The sequence below is a fragment of the Syngnathus typhle genome, linkage group LG1, assembly GCF_033458585.1.
Source record: "Syngnathus typhle isolate RoL2023-S1 ecotype Sweden linkage group LG1, RoL_Styp_1.0, whole genome shotgun sequence".
Lineage (NCBI taxonomy): Eukaryota > Metazoa > Chordata > Actinopteri > Syngnathiformes > Syngnathidae > Syngnathus > Syngnathus typhle.
In genome coordinates this window covers 15241152-15263189 of record NC_083738.1, presented here as the reverse complement: position 1 = coordinate 15263189, position 22038 = coordinate 15241152, and the positions used below count along the sequence as shown (strand labels likewise).

General features: G+C 41.3%; 1 protein-coding gene across 10 annotated transcripts in view; it reads left to right on the top strand.

The window, feature by feature from the left end:
• Nucleotides 1-22038, top strand: part of diaph2 (diaphanous-related formin 2) — a 314194-nt gene that overhangs the window by 206900 nt on the left and 85256 nt on the right. For all 10 annotated transcript variants that reach the window (XR_009713933.1, XM_061273960.1, XM_061274039.1 and 7 more), the window contains one exon: nucleotides 7237-7361. Coding sequence is in view for 9 of the 10 variants with exons in the window: in XM_061273960.1 (XP_061129944.1) it covers nucleotides 7237-7361 (125 nt within the window). In the remaining variant the exon portion in view is untranslated. The remainder of the gene's footprint in view (nucleotides 1-7236; nucleotides 7362-22038) is intronic.

The following is a 22038-nucleotide window of genomic DNA, read 5'->3' as shown; positions in this document are numbered from 1 at the left end:
CGCGGGTTTTGTCACGATACAATATAATATTGATACAAAGAACTACGATACGATATTTGCCGATATCTTAAAGCCTGCTGCGATTCGTTCACGATATATCGCAATATAGTGCTCTACGATCGATTTTTCTTTAAATGTGCGGCGAGATTTGTGCTCCCTGAATATTTGATCACCGCATGGCAGGATTTACAAACTGCACGTGTCTTGTCGCTTGAGCCATCTTTTCTTTGGAATCCAAAGTGCTTCTAAACGAATGACTTGAAGCCTAAAGGGGAGCAAATTTCCTCGTCTTTTTGGACACTAGCCATAGCACCAGCCCAGGAGCTGGGTACTAGTTGTCGACTCCCCTTTCAATTTTCCAAATTCTCACCATTTTCCTTCTTTGTTCTTCGTTCTACAAAATGAAATATACTAGCTATCCCCGGTTTGTTGTCTTCACCATGTCGTCTTCCATCTTTGAGTCATTTCCTACATTGGCTTATCAAACATTATCATAATCTGTTATATAATTCATGTCACCATGTTTTGTCTTTGTCCACACCATTCAAATCCAAGTTGTCTTAAGAAGCTCCATTCTTGTTTCATTGAGCCACCTGAGCAGGAATTGAAGATGATGTGGGAGTGAGACAGTAGGAGAGCAGAGAGAAAAGGATAAGCACAAGTCATTGTGCTCCCCTTTCAGCTGGAATCAAAGATGCTCCGTCTGCACGTGTAAAATTGATACTGTTGCCCTGACAAGGCAGCAAGGCAGCTCTATTGTTCCCTCTGATTACTTGGTATCATGTGACGTTCAAAACAGCAGATGTGAAGGTGGCAAATGAGGAGGTTTTAAGAGGAATGCCAACAAAAGACGATCGAGGCAACCTCCGAGCGCATACTTAGCATTAAAAATGATTTGGTTGTCATCACAAAGAGCACATTTTACCATAGCAGGTCTAATTGAAAATAATAAAATGCTAAAATACTCAACATTGTCACACACAATGAGGGAATAATACAACCGCACAATGCTAGAACATAGACAGTGTCTCATTGATTGTTTTTAAACTGGACACCAGCCACACAGTGGTAAATGATCATAATTCCCCATCATTTGTCACTTGTCATTGTACTAATTGCATTGGAAATCCTTTTTACTTCTGCTCCAGTTCCTGTTTTAATTTGCATTTACCTTAATCCTTTATGTACGAAAAAACATTCAAATAATGAGTTTACCCCTCCCCACAGTGAAAACATAAGGCTCTAATGGCATATGGTAAGCTGCATTTATAACATAACAGGAGCATTTTAAATGCATAAACAAATGAGCAGAAGCAATTACCAAAAACATAAAAACATTCGGTATAAAACATATTATACGTAAATAAATATAATAATACATAATTACCCAAAAAATGCATGAATAAAAAAATAATTGTAAAATAATTTAAATTTGTTTATCTTTATCAAAACAATTGTTTCGATTTTACGGGAAAAATAATGACCTCCATGTTTCATCAAGTAATTCAATTTTGACACAAGTATTGTCCTGGGCACACTGTAGTAAGTTTTTAAAAAAAAATACTGCTTGGATAAAAAAAACATATGAACAAAAATACTACTGTCCCTAAAAAAATAGAAAAAGAAAAAATACACCTCAGAGCTTTATGATGAAGGTCATGTCTGTGAGACATCATTGGTTTTGGCAGCCACCGCAGCTCCAAGCCAGCGCCCGATCTCTGGAGGAACTACAAATGGAGTCAATTACAATATATTTGGATGTAAGGGAAAGTTTAGACATTGACCTGGGGGTGATGATGACTATTCCCTGGGAAGTCTTTGCCCTCTACACGCAAGAAACCCACAACTTCATTGGCTGCTACATTACTTGTTCATGCACTTTCTAGAACATTCCACCTTGTAAGGACACATTTGTGAAGACCAAGAATATGATTGGCACACTAAATAACTGGTTGAGTGCAGGATTAAAATGATCCAATTAGTCCCTGACATTAAAAAAAAAAAAAGGTTAAACTACTACACTGTACTACATGGCCAAGCGCCTTAGAGCTGTTTTATTAGCAACTTATAGTGATGGTGCACTGGACACAATACAAAGGCTCTCACTTTTATAGAAAAGCACGAATGTGAAAACTATTTCTGTGGATGAAATACACTCAGCCTCTGACATCCATAAATAGCAGGGTCAGTTTAAGTAGAAGTCAAGTAAAGGTAGGGTGTTTGCTGCACATTGTAACATCTAAGGAGACGAAGAACATAAAATTGAAACAATTGTTTTGATAAAGATAAACAAATGTGAATTATTTTGCAATTATTTTTTATACATGCATTTTTGGGTACTTGCATCTGTGCAAGTCATATAACTTGGCTTGAACTGTTGCGTAAATACACACACGTGAACACTATACCATTTAATTGGGTATACTCCTTTTTCCTGACGTAAAAAAAAAAAAAAATCTGTTTTCTTTGCTCCCATTGGGGCAACAGTTCACTGTCCCACGGTGTAGAACAGATTAAAAAAGTCCATAGTTCCAAATGCCATCCGTTTTTTAAATGCACATGTGTGATGCTGTGTTGTGTATTTTAACTGCTGTTGCAAACAAATTGCCCCAAGGGGACAATAACGTACCCTTGAAACTTGAACTTAAAAGGGAAAGCAGCTTTTGTATGTACGCGTGTGGCTCGTCTTTCAAAACCTAAGAAGCTTTTTAGAAATGTGCAAGACATTGTCAGATCTAGCTGACAGCAGTCATTATTATAATTTTACTCATCTCAGAAATCTTCTTCTGCCTTGAAAGACAGCGTTTACATACATCACCTTACCCCCCCACCACCCACCCCCACACACACACAAACGCACACACACACACAGACTGCGTTCTTCCTCTGATCCCTTTGAAATGTGCATTCAGAAGATTCAGAAGAACAGTGTAGCTATTTTCTGGGGACAAAAAATTGCTACACTGTTCTTGTGATATTTTAGTGGTAATTTTAGTTATGATATCTAAAAAGAATATGCATTACACTCTGCAAGATTAATCTGGCACCAAAGGCTACAATACGGTATTTCCCACAAAAAATACCTAACCTAACTTATTATTTGTTATTATTATCATTCCCACAAAAAATACTTGACCTTAAAACTTTATTATTAATATTTTTATTATTATAATTATTATTATTATTATTAATCATCATGCAGTACCTTGGCCAAGTAATTGGCTCATCACTAGATTACCCACCTTGATAGCCCCCTTTACATGAGCTGTTAAAGCAGTCTTTTGCGTGAAAATAAGATGAATTGGCTGGCAATGTCTGGCTTTATGGTATGATGGTATCAAAGCATCATTTCGGTCCGAATGGCCAGGAGGGTGCGTATGTGGAACGGAATCAGGGAAAGCCAGCAGTGTGAAGTTTCACACTTTATTCCTATCTAACTTCAATAAAATAGTTTCTTTGTGGCTTTCGTCTCTAAAGCAAAAAAACGACACCGTGTGTATATTGACACACATATGTGTGCGTATAAGTCAGTTCGTCTGATGAGCAACTCGCTGGAAAGGTAAACAATCACGGCAGAGATAACTGACATGGCACAAAAGCTACTTTTTAGACCAAGGACAAAACCGTGGATGCTTTTTTGCTATGGTGAGCGACATGAACATAATGTGTTTTAGTGAAGTAGAACCAAGCGGAAATTATTTCTATTTGTGTCACAACATCCATGCATTGTCGTTGGAATTGAGTTCTTATGATGTGGGTGTAACTGTGTCATCTAAATGTTTCTGAAATCGAATTTCTGACCTTAACCCAGACATGGGCAAACTACGGCCCATGGGCCACATCCGGCCCACGATTTTTCTTTCGGGTCATTTTCCCTGCAAACATTACTATGTTTCCCCAGTAGATGGGGAAGCGCCCGCCCGCACATTTACTCCCGGGAGCCGTCAGAAAGCTCGGTGCACACTCACAAGTGCGTGTGCATACTCAATAGTACGTAGTAATTTCATCTATCAGTGCCGAATTTTGAGTGTAGGCTGTGAAGTCAATATTCTCGTAATTCGCGCGCTGAGTTTTCAGATACAGTTTTACGCTAATGCCACCCACAAACCTTCCCCTGGAATCCTTCCATTAAAATGAGTGGCCGGAAGAAAAGAAAGGTGGACACTGAGTGCCGAATGTTAAAAAAGAATGGACAATTTGGTTCGACCTACGTGTGTGAGAAGACGTTCAGCCACATGAACATCAACAAAGCCCGTCACAGATCTAGGTTAACGGACCGACACCTCGGCTCTATCCTAAGAATTACCACAACAAATTTTACTCCAGACTATGATGCACTAGCAAAAAAGGGAAACCAACAATACTATTGATTTCTTTATTACTTTATTTACATGTATTCTTTCACTGGTTCTTCAAGATGATGAATTTGGTCAGAATGTTTGCCGTTGGATGTGATTTTGCCTCATTAGATAAACATATTTCATAAATCTGACCTGCAGGTGCTGAAGTGATGGAAAATGTTATTCATCATAACTGATAGTAGTTTGTTGGTGAAATATTTTTTTTAATGCTGTTAATAAATGTATTTGTTTTCAAAAAGCTTTTTGTTAATATCCACGCTTTAGTATCTACTAAAAGTAAAAACATTTTATGCAATGACCTTTACATGTCATTTATATTACTTCACACAAACACTACATCCATCTGCTCCTGGTTCGGCCCCCCAGTCAAAATTTAGAACCCAATTCGGCCCGCAAGTCAAAAAGTTTGCCCAGCGCTGCCTTAACCCCACTTTAGAACATAGAGGCACACACAGGTTGGTTTGTTCCACATGTTTACGGTGTTTCATTTAGCAAACATTTATCAGATAGGCCACATGAGCCACATGTTTGTTCAATTCGACAGCCCAACCCACAATAAACACTCATCCCGACAGCCCAGCACTGCACAATAGTTTTTCACAGAGACATGGTATCAGAGTCCTGTTGACAATCTAAATCACTTGTTAATGTCTTGTGGCCATAACCATTTTTGTCTGCATGCCAAAAATCCAGTTTTATGTAGTCTTGGGAATTTTAATACAGGCAATGCTAATAAAGTGAACAAAACTGTCCTGCAAATTTTACGGTTTCTCCCTTCACCCTTTCTGCATGTTAGTTTCCATGTATCCTGTCCTGATAAGTACTGGTTAGTATAATTCCCTTGAAATCTCAAGGTCGCTTTTTGGGAGTCCCGGAGGGGGTCGCATCAAGAACTTTGAATACAAGTACAATAATGTCTAGACTATAAGACACACCTGAATATAATCCGCACCAGCTAGAGTTAGGGGGAAATCCTGTTTTGTTCATACATAAGCCGCATCGGACTGTAAGCCGCAGGTGTTTAAAAATAAATGCCCTAATTTCTATTATCTGTATTACAAAAACAAACAAATGTACAATATCATAGAAATAATGAAAAATCCATAGTTAAGCCACACTGAACTATAAACCGCATGAGTCAAAGTTTGTTCATGTCACCGTATACTTGCAACCAGCAGCCAGCCGCCTTGTCTTGTAACGCAGGCAACCTCATCCTTTTTCTTCATAAAATTGCTACCGTGCCACTCAACCCATCACAGTGTTGCCGTTACCATGTACTCTACATTACCACATGCCTGTGTGTTAAATGTGTGCTCAAATGAGCGTCCACTCGAGATACCGCCCGCGGTGTGCATGTGAGTCACAATGCTGTCATTCAATGTTATTGTGGGAAGATGAGAACAAGAGTGCATCCAAGCTGCGGAATTGATGTACAGCAGAACAAGGTTGACCCTTGTGTGACTGAGGCCATCGTGCTTGTCAGCCCGTCTTATTTCTCCTCTCCCACTTCAATTACAGTGGAGTGGGTGGGCTAACCTTGCAGATGCTCGGGGTTCGGCGAGGTTAAGTAACATAACTTATCGAGGAAGCCGCCATAACGGCGCTCAGTTATGCTGATAGGTTCCAACCTACAGAAAACAACCGTGTTGTCATTGCAAAACACAAAGATTAGGTTGAAATGAAACATTTAATGGTATGGAATTTATTAGAGATACAGTTGTGTGATTAGATAATGTATCTTCTTTATAACACAGTACAGATGGAAACATATACAAACAAATACACCTCTGCATTTGCTGAGATTGTGGCATTTGTTATTATTTCATTTATTGAAAGTAACCTATTCATTAGAGAGGTTGCCTGTAAAAAAACAGGTTGCCTGTAAAAAAAAAAAAAAAACACATGGATTATCATTTTTCACAAGTTAGTTATATTGATGTTAGAAGTTTTTGCCATCATTTAAGTGTATAATAACATAATATTACTTTTCCTCCTCCGTATGTTGTGGTATTTACCAGAGCATAACATTTATCGTGACTGCATAAGGAGAGATGATTGTGGCTGCATTGTTGTATATGTTTTGTTTGGGGGGTTTCTTGTGTTTTTCGTAAGGGGTGTTGTGGTCTTAGACATTATTTTTTTTCATTTGGGTCACACATCACTACTGCATTATTGATGATGATTGTTAGTAGACTAAATTGCTATAATTATTAGTGTGTGCTTTACACCTACACCTGTGATGTCCAGTAAAAAGCAATTGTTAAAAGCAATTACGATTATGATAATCAAAATACAAATTTATTATGCTTTCTGTCAAACACAGTGTTCCAACAATGTAAACTACAGCATCGATTCAGGTGTACTAACAAGGCGTATGAAAATTATTTATAGCTCCAGCTCAATTTAATTTGATTTAGATTAAAAAATTTAGTCTTACTGTATGACACCGTTTTCAAGTTACTAAATGTGGCTCCTTTTTCAACTCTTTCACGGAAGTGTGTGCCAGAGCGTGTGTGTGTGTGCGTGTGTGTGTGTGCGCGTGTGTCGATGAGCCTAAGCCCTTTAACATCAACCTAACCACAGCTGTGCATTCATGCTCGTGTCCTATCTGATCCCTTAAGACCCGCTGTTTGAAGTGTCTGCTTGAAAAGGCGAATCTGAATACTGTGAAATCCGCAGCAGCGGCAAACAGTGATTACAGACTGATTAATGAGCCACACTACACACAAACGTGCACACGCTAATACTGTACAAGGTGCTTATGCAGAACTTGGCCTAAAATGGATAATGCAGGAGTCACAACATCATATTTATTTCCACTTCCGGTACTGGAAACGTTAATTTATGTATGATGTTTTAACGTTTCTCTCCACAGTCTCTGCTGAAATCCTCAAAAGCAGTCTGGCCACCATGGAGCGTCACATCGTGAGGCTGGAGAACGACATTGAAAACTTCCCCAAAAGTGACGACACGCAAGATAAGTTTGTGGAAAAAATGTCCATATCCTTTTTTTCCGTTGCCTTTGGAGTTTGTGTACAACTACGGCGTGTGGAATATGAGGTTATGCTATGCATTGGCACGGCGAAGGCATGCTGTGTTTGCGTCCTCGCCGGTAAGCACTTAAAGTCACTTGGTGTGATAGGTGGCACCCGGGGGACAGTAAGAGAATGAATGTGGCTGCCTTGCTGTGAGATGTTGATCGGATCGCCCTCCTCACTTGTTCCCTGGTTCCCTCGAGTGAAATCATGCCCGCGGCTATTTTTACTGCAGTCTGCCATGTCTGGCTGTCCCCCAGGGACTCTTTAATGGTGGCTCCAGACCCTCACACAAACTTATCTATCGCCTCTCACTGATTTCATCTTCTGACCCGGCTGCAGCTGCATGACTGGCTTCTCTCATGGTATCTGTCCTCTTTCAATATGTCCACCACAATAGAATTAGCCTTGGGTTCAATAGCCTTGGCTTCAATAAGCTGAAGTTTATGTTTTGGGTAATTGAAAATGCAGTGCTTCACTGGGCTGACATTCATGCAGTGAGCTTAGAATGTGTGAATTTGAGTTGCCTGTCTCTATGTTCTCTGTGATTGACTAGTGACCAATCGAGGGTGTCAAGTGGGAAAAGATGTCACTCTGGAAATAAGAGGAAGGAAATTGAAAAGTGGGTGATGAATGAATATATGGAGTGGATAGGGATCATCATATACATACGTACTATGTGTGCGTGCGTGTGTGTGTGTTTGTGTGCGTGTGTGTGCGCGTGTGTATGTGTGTGCGTGTGTAATTAAAAGAACTAAGAAAACGAGCTGCCTCCTTCCTTGTGGCGCTCTAGGAGGGGTGCGGCAGGCAGGAAGGAAAGCTTCCCTGCACCCTTGATGTTGGTATTGATTCTGTTGCTCTCCTTGGAGAACCGAAGGTTTGATTGAGAGTAACCCGAGAAGTGTAGATGTACTGCAGCACGGCTGTCCCTCACTGTCTGGAGTTCCTCCCCGGAGAGTAATGGCGAGAGGTTGTCTGGTCGTGACCTAAAAGAGTCCATCCACTTCCCAACCTTCAGTGGCTGACTTTTTCTGTGATTGCCAGAAAGAAAAGAGGCTTTCCTTTCAAATGTTGGCCAAATTACAAATAGTTTGTCTTCAGAAGTATTGGATCGTAGTATAATTGCGGCCCTTATTGTGGCTTTTGATTGCAATCCTGACAAATTGCCATGCAAGACAGGAGTCAACAGATGAAAGTGCATGGCTGTTCTCTCACTTACCTCCCCGGAGTGCGTCATTTACATATTATCTATCACCTGTGTGTAATAACAACATAAAAGCATGCATGCAATTATCACTTGCGCTGTAACAAATCTGCGTTTTCTTTTGGCTGAATGTTTGTTGAATTTTGCATTTCTTGCCGTGTCTTTTATGCTACTAGGAGAAAACAGGTTTATTATCCCTTCTAATTAGTTGGTATGCTAGCATTTCTGTTGAGACTGTCACTTAAGACAATAACTTGCTTCAGTCTGTTAGGGAATGATGTGGTAGAGATTGTTTCCACTGATCTAACAAAGCTAAGGTTAACGTGAAGACATTTGTGTTCACACAGAAGTACACATTCAAAGTCAAGGATTTTGCAATACTGAGGCCTTGTGGGAAAGAAAATGGCACACGGTAATTCATTGTCGTGCGTACCTACAATGTTACAGTCCAATTTCAAAAGATGTCATCCAATATACAATTGTGTGTGTCTGTTGGAAGTTAACTTTAACCTACCAAATCAGAACATACGAGTTATGTATGTATCCTGTTGCACTATAAAAAAGGGGAAAGAGTGAAAAAAAATGGATCAAACTGAGATAAGTGGAAGCACTTCATTTGGCTTTAGTGATACATTTTTCTCTTCCCATTACCGTAATGTATGCAAATGACTGAATGGGCTGTTTATTCAGCAGTTTAGTGATCTTGATCAGCGAGAAAAAAAGGGAGCCCACAAAGGCTGTGGAGTTGAGGCACGAGTCCCTGGAGAGCCCTATTTCAACAGGGAGGCTGCAATGCCGAGGAGGAATGGCGGCTAAGAAGAGGACTCTCTAGACTAGAATATTAATGCTACTTGTCGTGGCTCCATAGGCATGATGATGAGAGGGCCAACCGAGCCTTGATACATTCAAGGACATGTCTGATGTGTCTTCAACAGCGAGACTGAATGCGCTCGATCGGCCTCCCACTATTCTGTTTAACATCTTCTTTCCCACAAGGCCAGAGTAACAGCACACCATTCACACCAGTCACCACATATCGGGTGGCAAAGAGCTGTCTTCAGGGGCCGGTTTTATGAACATTGTGTTATACTGGGTTCAGAAAAGGGACTCTGAACTATGGAACTAAACTGTTTATGGTAGCTATGCTTCATGTCATGGACACACAGTGGACATTGAACTGGACATACGAATTTGGAATTTACTAATGCCTCAGAATTTTAATATCTCTTCATATCAGGATTCCCTGAATCAATTTTTTCCCCATCCAGCCTTATTTGCTCTTAGATGAAATGAGCATTAGGAAGAACACATTTCAATTAGAGTAACACTTTTATGACATGCGATACCCATTCATGCTGGTGTTGATATTTCATTTTCTGGTACACAGTACAACTTGCATATTCAATTAGCTCTGAATCAGGCTCATTTAAAGTTATACATATCCTCAGTGTGTGGCCTTGCTTTTCCTTTGGCTTTTGATGGCTAATTCCTCAAAATTGGACTAACCTCAAACAAAGAACAACTAACTCAAAGGTTAAACCAATTTTTCAGACTCGCATTTGAAGCAATATGGCTAAAGTGTCATCATTTTTATTAAAGGTAAGGTAGAATGTATGTATGTTTTTCTTGTAGAGCAAATGTTCTGCTTTGTGTCGCAGTCACTATTCGCTTGTCTGCTGTGCAATCTACTCAGAGCCACAGAAGGATCACCGCACCCTCTGGCCACATGAGTGTATTCTGAGTTCACCAATGAGTGTCTTGTTAGGCTCTTGACATTGGGCCATATGTGACAGCTCCATTAGCCACTAATGGAAGCCTGACGATAGACCCCAATAGCCCAGGGGTGGGCAAACTTTTTGACTCGCGGGCCGAACTGGGATCTAAATTTGGACCGGAGGGCCGAACCAGGAGCAGATTGAGCATCCTGCATGGTTTGAAAATGAGAATGGTCGCTAGTTTCAATCCTTGCTATGTGTACAAATCATTTTCAAAATGCATTTTTTTTACAACAAACTTGAGAGCCTCCCCTTCATTTTCAGTGGGAACGGTGTTGTTGGTCTCCCTTTTTTGCTAGTGCGTCATAGTCTGGAGTAAAATTTGTTGTGGCAATTCTTAGGAGAGATCCGAAGTGTTGGTCCGTTTACCTCGATCTGTGACGGGTTGATATTGACGTTCATGTGGCTGAACGTCACGTCGCGTACGTCAAGCCAAATTGGCCACTCTCTATTAAACACTCGGCACTTTGTCCACCTTGCTTTTCCTTGGGCGACTCATTTTAATGGAAGGATTCCAGGGGAAGGTTTGTGGGTGGCTTTAGCGCAAAACTGCATCTGAAAGCTCAGCGCGCGAATTACAAGAATGCTGTCGTCACAGCCCACGCTCTAAATTCGGGACTGATACAAATAGATCGCGAGTGCGCCATGTCCGTACTACTGAGTACGTACACGCACTTGTGAGTGTGCACCGAGCTTTCTGACACGGCTTCCGGTAGTAAATGCGCAGGCGAGCGCTTCCCCATCTACTGGGGAAACACAGTCATTGCAGGCAAAATGACCACAAAAAAAAAGTTTAATAATACAATTTGTTCAGGGTTGGCGGGCCGGGATAAACTACGGCCCGCGGGCCACATCCGGCCCACGGGCCGTAGTTTGCCCACTCCTGCCATAGCCTGTAGCACCCATGGGGTTGCGGGGAGTGTGACGCTGGACTTAGTTAGTCCACAAGGGTTCGAGCCTGACGGTCACCCTTTGTTAGCAAGTCAACAACTGATCAAGCCTCCCCACGTTCTTTCAGTCCCTGGGGTTCTTTGGGGATCTGCATGCACCCCTGTAGGCCATTATGCGTCACCCTCTGTATTGTATGAGGTCAATACAAACCGTTAAGAAATAATGTTATTGTTTTTTTTCTGTACAGTGACGACACTTCCAGTATTGCATCCAATCTCCTCAATGATGATGGATCAGAAACTACAGAAATTCAAAACAGTTCATCTTAAGATGCTCAGTAAACTGAAGTTTCTCAGTGTATTTTCTTTGGACTTTTTCGGTTGGCCTCCAAATTCTACTACTTTTTTTGCTGGCTTTGATTTTGGATATCCCACCACATAGTGTATTTTGATGGTAGAGCAAAGCAGATGACTGTAACGTTTATCACGTAACCATAAATGAATCCACTCCTACACAGCTTGGCCTCTGCAGGCCAAGGCCTCTGATGATTATTTATGCTCCAGTCGGAGACCAAAAGGACCTAGTGGCAGAAGAACCAATGTGCACCTCATTACTACCCCAAAGGGCCTGGGCTTAGTGCGATGGTAATAGACAGAAGCCCAGCCACCCTCATTTGTCACAGGCTTCTGGGTTTGATGCAAAGCCCCCCTCGAGCACTTGTTGCTTAAGTCTAATCCTGCAGTAGACCAGGCGAGTCGCTCTGCTCAGTCGTCCCCACTCGCCGTCGTCATGGCTCATGAATTTGCTCTCATTTGATGTTTAAATGAAATCCCTGACTTAGTTGAATGGCAGGCCCATTGTTGGCACATTATTCCCTCCAAAGGCAAGTGAGAGAAGAACGTGACTGGAGTTATTTGTCTAGTAAATACGAGCCATTGAGGATCTTGGGTGGTGCACCAGAATGGCTTAAAGAGTGAATGACACTTGCATGTAAGATGTATCTTGATAGCCATTCATATTGTTTCCAAAGATACTAGCACATTTGTTCAACTTCAGTTTTGTTTCGATAGAAAGGTACCTTAAGAAGCAGAAAATGATAGCCCTCATTTAAGATAGAAAAGCACAATTGCTTCAGTGACACTAGGCCCTAAAGGAAATTACCAAAGCAGTAATTGTTTTCTAACGCTGCTCTTTTCATGAAGAAAATAGAGATATCAGAGGCAGTATTTAAATGGTTTATTTAAAGAGCCAGGATTGTTCTTCCCTAAATTAGATGAAGAGTGTTTGACCTTCAAATTTCAGGTCCAGGTCAAATAATATAGAGTAACGTCAATTAAACCATCACAGGGCATTTAAGTGCTGTGCACGGACAACTTGAATTACAGATATAAGAAGGTTATTCAAAGATGGGGTTCAAGCTATGGTATTGGATTTTAGCATGTGCGTATGGAATGAACGGTGGTTGACTATAGTCTGTTTTTGTGTGGCTCTAAATTTCCTAAACAGGTTCTCTCCATTGACTAGCCGCAGGGACGGCTGGGTCTCTGTGACTACGGCCCTCCCTCCTCCACCCAGTATTATCACGCCAATGATAAAACCATCTTATCGACTGCTTTTGCACGCTTGGAAGCAATTAAGCGCTTCATTATGCAGATTAAGTCTATTAATTGCCTCACGTTTGCTAATTGATTACAAGATACTGCTATAAGCACGACACATGAGTCGCCTTACTCGAAAGGAGCATCTTAAAGCGTGCCATTTATGAACAGATTAATGACAACAAATGACACAGTGAGCTGTTTTGCCAGCGAGTCACTTTGCACTCAACTTGGCAAATTTTCCAGTGCAAGATAGAAAAGATGGAACGAGGTTGCTAATTAAAATGAATGTGTGGCAGTCCGAAAGACTAACAGTTACAAACAGCAATCTGATTGTAGTCAACAGAGGAATCTCCATTAATTGGCAAAATGAAAATCATCAATCACCCATAGGTGCAGCACAGACTGTATCTTGTCAGACTCACTCAGTGTGGGGGCTGCAGCATGATGTGCTTGTTCAATGTGAATCTGAATCACATTGAAAAAGAACATTTGTTTTCTTCTCTCCTTCCCAACGCAACTTTGTTTTCCACCACATGAGCTTTCAGTTTGACAGTCTTTGGGGTTTTTTTCGGGGATATTTTTTCCCCTCATTGTCACTATTTTCAGACTAAGGATTGGCTGGCATTCTGTGCCAGTCAAGGCTCGGATCCAATTGTCAGAAATCATTGTTGAGTTTGAAGCCTTCCCAGGACATTGTGTGTTGACAACATGTGCCGAAAGGCTTGTTATTCCATAAGGCTGCGTTTCTTTCAATCAAAAGCACTGGCACTGCGCACCTTGTTGATGTTGTTGTATTATTAAAACATGTCTCCCGTTGATTCAAATACTGACAGAGATCTTTGCAGTCTTAAGTGGGAGAATTTTGCTCTTTGTTCTGAAACAGACAAATGACATGTTGTGAACGCAAGGCCACCGTATTGTAGAGCTTGTGATTTGAGTCAAATGTTGGGGTTCTCATAACATCTCAGTCTCTAAAGTTTACATCATCTAAACCAGTCATTGGTCACTGTATCACGCTTGCAAACGTGCTGTTTGTATTAAGATAGCAATTGTCCGGTTTCAGTTACTGTACTGTACTTTAATATCATCATTGTACGTATAACGTTGGGAAGTGCTGGATTCCAAGATACCGGCCTTTTATCGGGACGGCTAATAGATAGATTTTTTTTTCTGTTGGCAATTATCCTACAAACAAGTGTATGAATGTCTTTTGTTACTAGGAGAAATGCTTTTTGTTTTGATGGCGCCATGGTAACATTGTCGCTTGAATATTGTACAGAGGCTGAGATCAACCAGAGTCAAATTCCCTGTTTGGCATGCACAAACTTGGTCAATAAAGCTGATTCTGATGAGCTGAGCGGCAGTATTTAGTGAAGAAGATTGACATCGACAGAGATAAATAAAGTGGTTATTAGAATAAATGTCAAAGAATATTGTGAAACTCTGTGCTTTTTCGTGTTTTCAATTTGAAAACCACGCCACACGAAATCCAGGTGGGTGGAGCTGACCTCATACAGTGGAAACACACGCACGTGTCTCTAAACCATGTTCTTGCGGTACAAAGAGGGTGATATGCTAGACACATCTCTTACCTGAACCAGCAGCCGACCTTGAATTGACTTTCTGTGATGAAGATTTATGCTTGATCCCTGAGCTTTTTGTCTTGATGCCTTGTAGAATTCCATCCCTGTCTAAGAACACTGTTTGAAAGTACAGAGACCATAGATCTTCTTCTCTGATGAACTTTTCTTTTTACCACCCACAATTCTGGGCCATGACTTTCAAGGGCAGCTGTGTTCTTGGTTAGAAGTCATACAAAAATATTGTGAGATTGATGGACGGACGGACAGATTTTTTTTACCTCTTCCCTCTGAACACTAACGACCCCACCCACGTACACGTACCATTCCACGGCACTTTTTGTAGTGGAGGTCGGAAATTTCCCAGTTTTCTGGAGGAGTCTATCAACATCCTTTTCAGTTTGTAGTCATTAAGACACATGATGTTGACAATAGGGAGAAGAAAAAAAAAACGTGCACCAGCGTAGCGGAGGTGTGCCTGGTGGGAAAATGGCTTCGTCATTGTGTTTAGGGTTATTTAGGAGACAGCATTGTACAAACGTGTATACATCAAATGGCTGGCAGGCAGTACAGAACAAGCCATTTTTTCACAGAAGTGATTAAAATGATTGAGGACAGGGGTAAAGTCATTCATCTTTCAGCAAGGTGACGCGGGACATTCCGTATGGTGGACTTTTGTCGCCTCCGTACATGTAAGCGTCTGTGTGTGTGTATGTGTGTCAAATGTAGAACGTGAAGTGGTGAAAAAGGAATACCACAGAGGCATATAGCCACAGGGTCACATGTGCTTTTTTTTAACTATCTGAACAGACTAGCAAATATCCACTCCATATTTCATTTGACCTTCAGGACAATTACCAACTCGTGTGTGATGTTTGTTTTGCTTATATGTAAAAGAAATTTCAACGCCGTGCTTTGAGTGGATGTAGAGCTATGGGTGGGACAAACATTCTGTCACATTCTAACAATACACAAGTGTAAAACAATGGTATTGTGGCTATCCAAGTATGCACACAGACAATTTCAACTTTTTCATATGATGTGAAGCACAGTCTTTTAAATATTGTCTATTTTTAAAGTTATGTTTCCCAATGCTTTTTTTGGTCTTGTATCCACACATAACTTTGATCTTTGGTCTCAGAAGACTGACCATTGGGAAAACTAGCCAGGTCCAATGCTTTCTCAAACTCCGTAAAGTGTAAAAAGGTTAAAAAAAAAAAAGAAGAGAAAATAACCATGTTTTTTTTAATATGACATATGCAGGAAACTGTTATTGTATGCAACAGTTTCCTGCCTTTATTGTTGCTGATTACTTTAATCATCCATTCGTCTTTGTTCTGTATTGGTTGTCCTCATTAGCGTCGTGGTCGTAAGTGGTAAGCTACACCACACAGCATAGTGACCGGAGGGTTACCATGTCTGCCTCACAGTTCTAGGGTTCTGGGTTTTAATCTCATGAGTGTTGAGGTTTTATGTTCTCTTCGTGTTTGTGTGCATTTTCTCCTCCCACATTCCAAAAACATGCATGCAAGGTTCATTGGAGACTTTTAATTGTCCAGGTGTAAATGTGAATGGTTGTCTATATGTACCCACCAATGACCCTACCTCTTGCCCAAAATCAGCTGGTATAGACTGTACATCTCTCATGACCCTATTGAGGACAAGCACTATAGAAAATTGGAGGGTATTATTTCATACCTCACAATTGTGATGTCAACGGCAATGGAATAGCTTAATTCAGTAGCCTTATTGGCAAAACATAGCAAGTCATAGACATGAACTGGTTACCAGAAGCCAATTAGCATCGGTTGCCTTGTGAAAGTATCTATTTGAAGGGTCTAGCTCAGGGGTGGGCAAACCTTTTGACTTGCGGGCCGAACTGGGTTCTAAATTTGGACCGGAGGGCCGAACCAGGAGCAGATGGATGTAGTGTTTGTGTGAAGTAATATAAATGACCTGTAAAAGTCATTGCATAAAAGGTTTTGGCCTTTAGTAGGATATTCAAAAAAAGTTTTTTGAAAACAAATGCATTTATTAACAGCATTAAAAAAAAAAAAAATCACTAAAAAACTGCTATCAGTGATTCTCATAAAATACGACACTGTTATTATGAATAACAGTCTCCACAGTGCCTTCAGGTCAGATTAATGAAAGATATTTATCTTATGAGATCACATCAAACAGCAAACATTCTGAGCAAATATATCATCTTGAAGAATCGGTGAAAGCATACATCCAAATAAAGTAATCAAAACAGCAACACGGTGAGGGGTATCTGAAAATCAGAGCAGTTTTAACTCACAAACACCTGGTAACAGAGGTGAGGAAACGGGAAACACTTCCTTAAAGTAAGCCTTAAGAACTTTACAGGTTAAGATTAGTCGCAAACAGGTGGTGCATCAATGTCCTTGAGCATCCTGCATTGTTTGAAAATGAGAATGGTCGCTAGTTTCAATCCCTGCTATTTGTACACATTATATTCAAAATGCATTTTTTTACAACAAACTTGAGAGCCTCCCCTTCATTTTCAGTGGGAACAGTGTTGTTGGTCTCCCTTTTTTGCTAGTGCCTCAAAGTCTGGAGTAAAATTTTTTGTGGCAATTCTTAGGAGAGACCCGAGGTGTTGGTCCGTTTACCTCGATCAGTGACGGGTTGATGTTGATGTGGCTGAACGTCACGTCGCGTACGTCGAGCCAAATTGGCCACTCTTTTTTAACATTCGGCACTCACTTCTTTTCTTCGGGCCATTCATTTTAATGGAAGGATTGCAGGGGAAAATTTGTGGGTGGCTTTAGCGTAAAACTGTACCTGAAAGCTCAGCGCGCGAATTACAAGAATGCTGTTGTCACTGCCCACGCGCTAAATTCGGGACTGATACAAATAGAGCGCGAGTGCGCCATGTCCGTACTACTGAGTACGTACACGCACTTGTGAGTGTGCGCCGAGCTTTCTGACACGGCTTCCGGTAGTAAATGCGCAGGCGAGCGGTTCCCCATCTACTGGGGAAGCGCAGTCATTGCAGGCAAAATGACCCAAAAAATTCTTTTAAAATGCAATTTATTCAGGGTTGGCGGGCCGGATTAAACCGTCCCGTGGGCCGGATGTGCCCTGCGGGCCGTAGTTTGCCCTCCCCTGGTCTAGCTTCCTGCCATCCCTCCCCCCCACCCCCCCGTCATTCTCTCACCCTCCTTCCATTGGCTCGCCTTCCCATCAAGTGCTCTAATCTCCCGAATGCCATCCAGCCTCCCTGTTCATCCCCCTGCCTTCAGGATTGGTTTCACACAGTGATCCCCTCACTGACCAGACAGGCGACTGAACAATTAACCTCCAAGGCTGACCCGAAATATCTCAGACCTTCTCACTCCGCCGTTCTTATTGGTCTCTAATAGATTTCCAACAGGAGAAGAAAAAAAAAGCAGATTGAATTTCACCTGGCCAGCCCTTAGGCTCTTTGCAGAAACACTGTTTGGCTTGTTGGTATTCTCCCCTCGCTAAAGAGCAATACAATTGTGACGGCTCTACAGGATGTAGAACGGGCTAGGCTAGTGAGTACCAATGTGTTAATAATAGCAGTAGACATTGCGGCATTGGACCGATTGTTCTGCAGATTGCGTCTATATCTCCATCCTGGTAAAACCTTCTACTTCAGTTATAGTGCTAATAGAACAAAAGCACTCTGATGGAACCAATTTGACTTGAAACTCTATTCCTCCTTACATTGATTAGTCCCTGTGGTATTTATTGTCACTTTAGCCTCCAATGCGGCATCTTTCCAATTCTATCCATTCAAGCATTTTTCACTCACACCAATTCATTTATCAATGCCAGGATGCTTTTTGCTGCCTACATATTATGCTAATATGTAGGAGTGTGCTTTGATTGTATTGATAGTTGAACACATGCATATTGTAGCCACTAAGGTAATGAATGACTCAAAACTCACCCAGTCCAACATATCCACTAATAGATCTCCGGGGAGGTATCATAATCCCTCAACAATATCTTCTTATCATATTACAAGTGAACTATGTGCAAAATACGAGTTCACCATCCGCAAATGAATACTAAGCCTCGAGCTTTAAGCTTATTAGGCTTCATGGCAAACACAACGGCTTCAAGTATTGTCTGCGATGCAAGGCTGATGAGGGCTGATCATGCGCTCTGATACTAGTTTGTTCCTAAACCCTGCGCAAAACAATGGATGATCTGCTTTTATTTTTCCCCAGGCACTAATTGCAATCACGGACAGGGATTACACACTGTGCCATGACGGTAAATACACTTTGTAATCTTTTGTGCTTCAAGTGCTTTTGTCATCACAAGAGGGAGCTTGTTGGGGGCCAATTGAATGTCTGACGTCTTTTCTCGCCGTAGATTCGAGATTAGTGGTAATGCTCATCCTGTCCATGAAGGTGATACACTTTGCAAAAGATGAGCCGCCCTTATCTCTTTCGCATTGCTGGTCGTCCCTCACCCATCTGTGATTCTTTGTCACTCTCTCATCTTGGCTGTCCAGGCGCTTAGCTCTATCCCGTTTCCTCACAATGACGAAGGCTTAAAGACATTCTTTTCCTCAGGATTCCAAAGGATGGCGATATTACGAATGAGCAGATTAACACATGGTCCGTAGTTTTTGGATTAACAGCCCCTTTATTGTCTTATCATAAAAAGTCCATCCATGAGCTAAAAAGACATTTATTGTTTTATATTCAATAGAGTGTGGTTGTGCATCTCAATTGGATAGACTATTGATTTTGGACGACACACAGCTTAATGAGGTGGTAATATCTTACATTAAGGATCACATCAATTCCTTGCAGGTGCTCTACCAAATTTGCAGACTTTAAACATAAAGCCAGAGAGTTTTATAAGGCTTTGCAAACATGGATTCACTGCTAATAATTAGTGCACCATCACACTTCCAATAGATGTCTACATTTATATTTTAATGGCCAATATAGGTCATTTTCCAGTTCAGTACCACCGTCCACTCGCAACCGCAAGATTAACCTGTATGGACTTATGTTGGCCTGCATTGCATCCAGTTAAGAATAATAATGCGTATTCACCAATTGTCACCATTTTCATCTCCAAAGAGTGGCCCATCTTATTTGGAGACGTCACTCAAGCAAGCCGCAATGTAATGCAGAGTAGAGAAACAAACTGCCAAATGCGTAATTACATAGGTGGAGGAGGAAAAAGTCATAGATCCTTGCACATTTATTGCTGTGACTAAGGTGAGATCAGTAGATGCATTTTAGCAAGAGTGTTGTTCATTGGAAATTAGTAGACGCATTTTAGCTAGAATGTTGTTCACTGGTCAAGTCACACTGTTGAGATGGTGTTTTGCCATTTACACAAAGCCATTCAGACACTTGGGCATGACATACATCATCAACCCAACACACAAATGACAATGATTTTCCCAGAGAGTGTCATGTTTCTGTCTGCAATTTTAAATAATATAGACTTGCTTAAACACACACACACGCACACACACGCAAACACACACACATACACACACACATAGTAACACTAACCCAGTGGTTCTTAACCTTGTTGGAGGTACCGAACCCCACCAGTTTCATATGCACATTCACCGAACTCCTCGTTAGTGAATTATTATAGACATAGATGTTTTTTACCAGTGTACAAAATGAGCCATGCATAAATATGACCTTGTTCAACGAACAAAACCACCACAATGCATGAACTCACAACAAATTACATACTGGCAAATCAGAATTTACACAATAAATCAGGTTTGTTCGGACCTCCTCAGTGGAGTCTCTGTCGAACCCCTGAGACCGACTCACCGAACCCCTAGGGTTCGATCGAACCCCAGGTTAAGAACCACTGCCCTAACCCTGTACACACACTGACAGTACTGCTATTTCTTCTTCGTGAGAGAAAACAGAGTGTGGTGGATAAGAGCCGTGGACATCTGGCATCTGGGGTTGCTCTAATTTACGGGTTTGTCTGTGGTTTCCTTCCTTCTGTGCAAGGGGAAGGAGGCTGTAACAAGGTGGCGCTCCACAGGTGGGAGTTGTGTTTAGTGATGGGATTGATTTTATAAAAGGTTGCTCAGTGGGTAGGCCAGGTAGGCCTGTCAGCCTTAGCTAGCCCTAAGTGAAGCTAATAGCCTTGGTGCTTTTTCCAAGAATATTCTTTAGATTTTGTGTTTTATTTTGTTGCGCTATGTATGGATTTGCATCAAGGCTTTTATGGGGGCATCAAATGACGTTATCATTTGATTTAGTTTTGAGATGTTAGCACCACTTGACAGTAGCTTAAGCACCATGCAGAGATGAAAGCTAAGAAAAGGAAGCAGTGGCACTGAAAGACAACTGGATTGACAGTTTTGCTTGCTTCTTTTGACAAATGGTTACAGTTATAACAAATGACGCATGTCACAACTGTGGAACAAAGGTCAATAATAGGAGGAGGAGTGAAGAAGCGATTGAAAGAGCGTCACTGAAACCCAACACGCATGGGAGTCAGCGATAGAGCACCGGCATTCCTGACAATTTAGCAAGACTTCATACAAACACTATAATCGACTCACCACCATTCACCCGTCTAAGACCTAAATTATAGCTATGTGTGATCAATACTAACAATAAGAGGAAGACACTGCTCAGAGCGATATACCTTTTGAGAATTGTAAAGGAGCTGCGTTAGCCAGTCGGTTAACAGGAACAAATCCTAATCTTGTTTGCTAGAGTGTTGGAGTAAACAAACTGACACATTTTTTTGCTGGAGCAAGCCTCGTTTCACCTATTTGGGAATTTGGCAGACCACTCTGCACCAGGGTGGGTGTCCTGGTGTACTAAGGGTTGATACGTATATGCCTGGCTCGCTGCACCTGGGAATTTTGTGGCTCTTATTTCTCTTATGACAATAGGTTGGAATTGGTTGGAATATTATTAACACATTTATTTAATTATTAAATTCACCCTCCTAGCTGTGGCAAAGCTATGTGAGAAATCGGTATGTCATAAACAGACAGTTCCTTACAAACACTCTATGCACTTCAGTCTTCTACATAGACTCCAGCAAATCAGTTTCCTCTTCCACCATGTCAAGGACAGCTTCTGTTGTGGCAATTTCAAAGGGAATGAGAAGAGACTTTAATTGGTGGGAAACAATTAGCAGGCTGTGTTCACACCCACAACGGCGCAAAATGCCCGTTTTTAAGTTGTGTGCATCTGTAAAAACACAAACACCCAGTTTAATGCACCCATGTGCAGATTTAGAGTGCACTTCACACTAGACTTGGACTGGGCACAGAAAGAGAGCCCTCCTATCCAGAGGTGTATCTTATCTAAGGCCTCATTGCTCTTCATTCGAGTGTAGTTTGACGTTGGAGGAGGGGCACTTACTGTGGGCTGTCATGGGGCTTTCTTTGCGATGGTAGCTCAATCATTTCCAAGTATAATATCTGTATTTACATATGTATTAGTTGGGAGTGTGTGTGTCAGCATGAAGACAGCTGCCAAGCATGCACATCTTTTCACATCGCAATTGGCAGTATTCTGTCACTCATTAGGTGCTCATCATTGGCAAAATCCATTTTCTGGGAGTATACTTC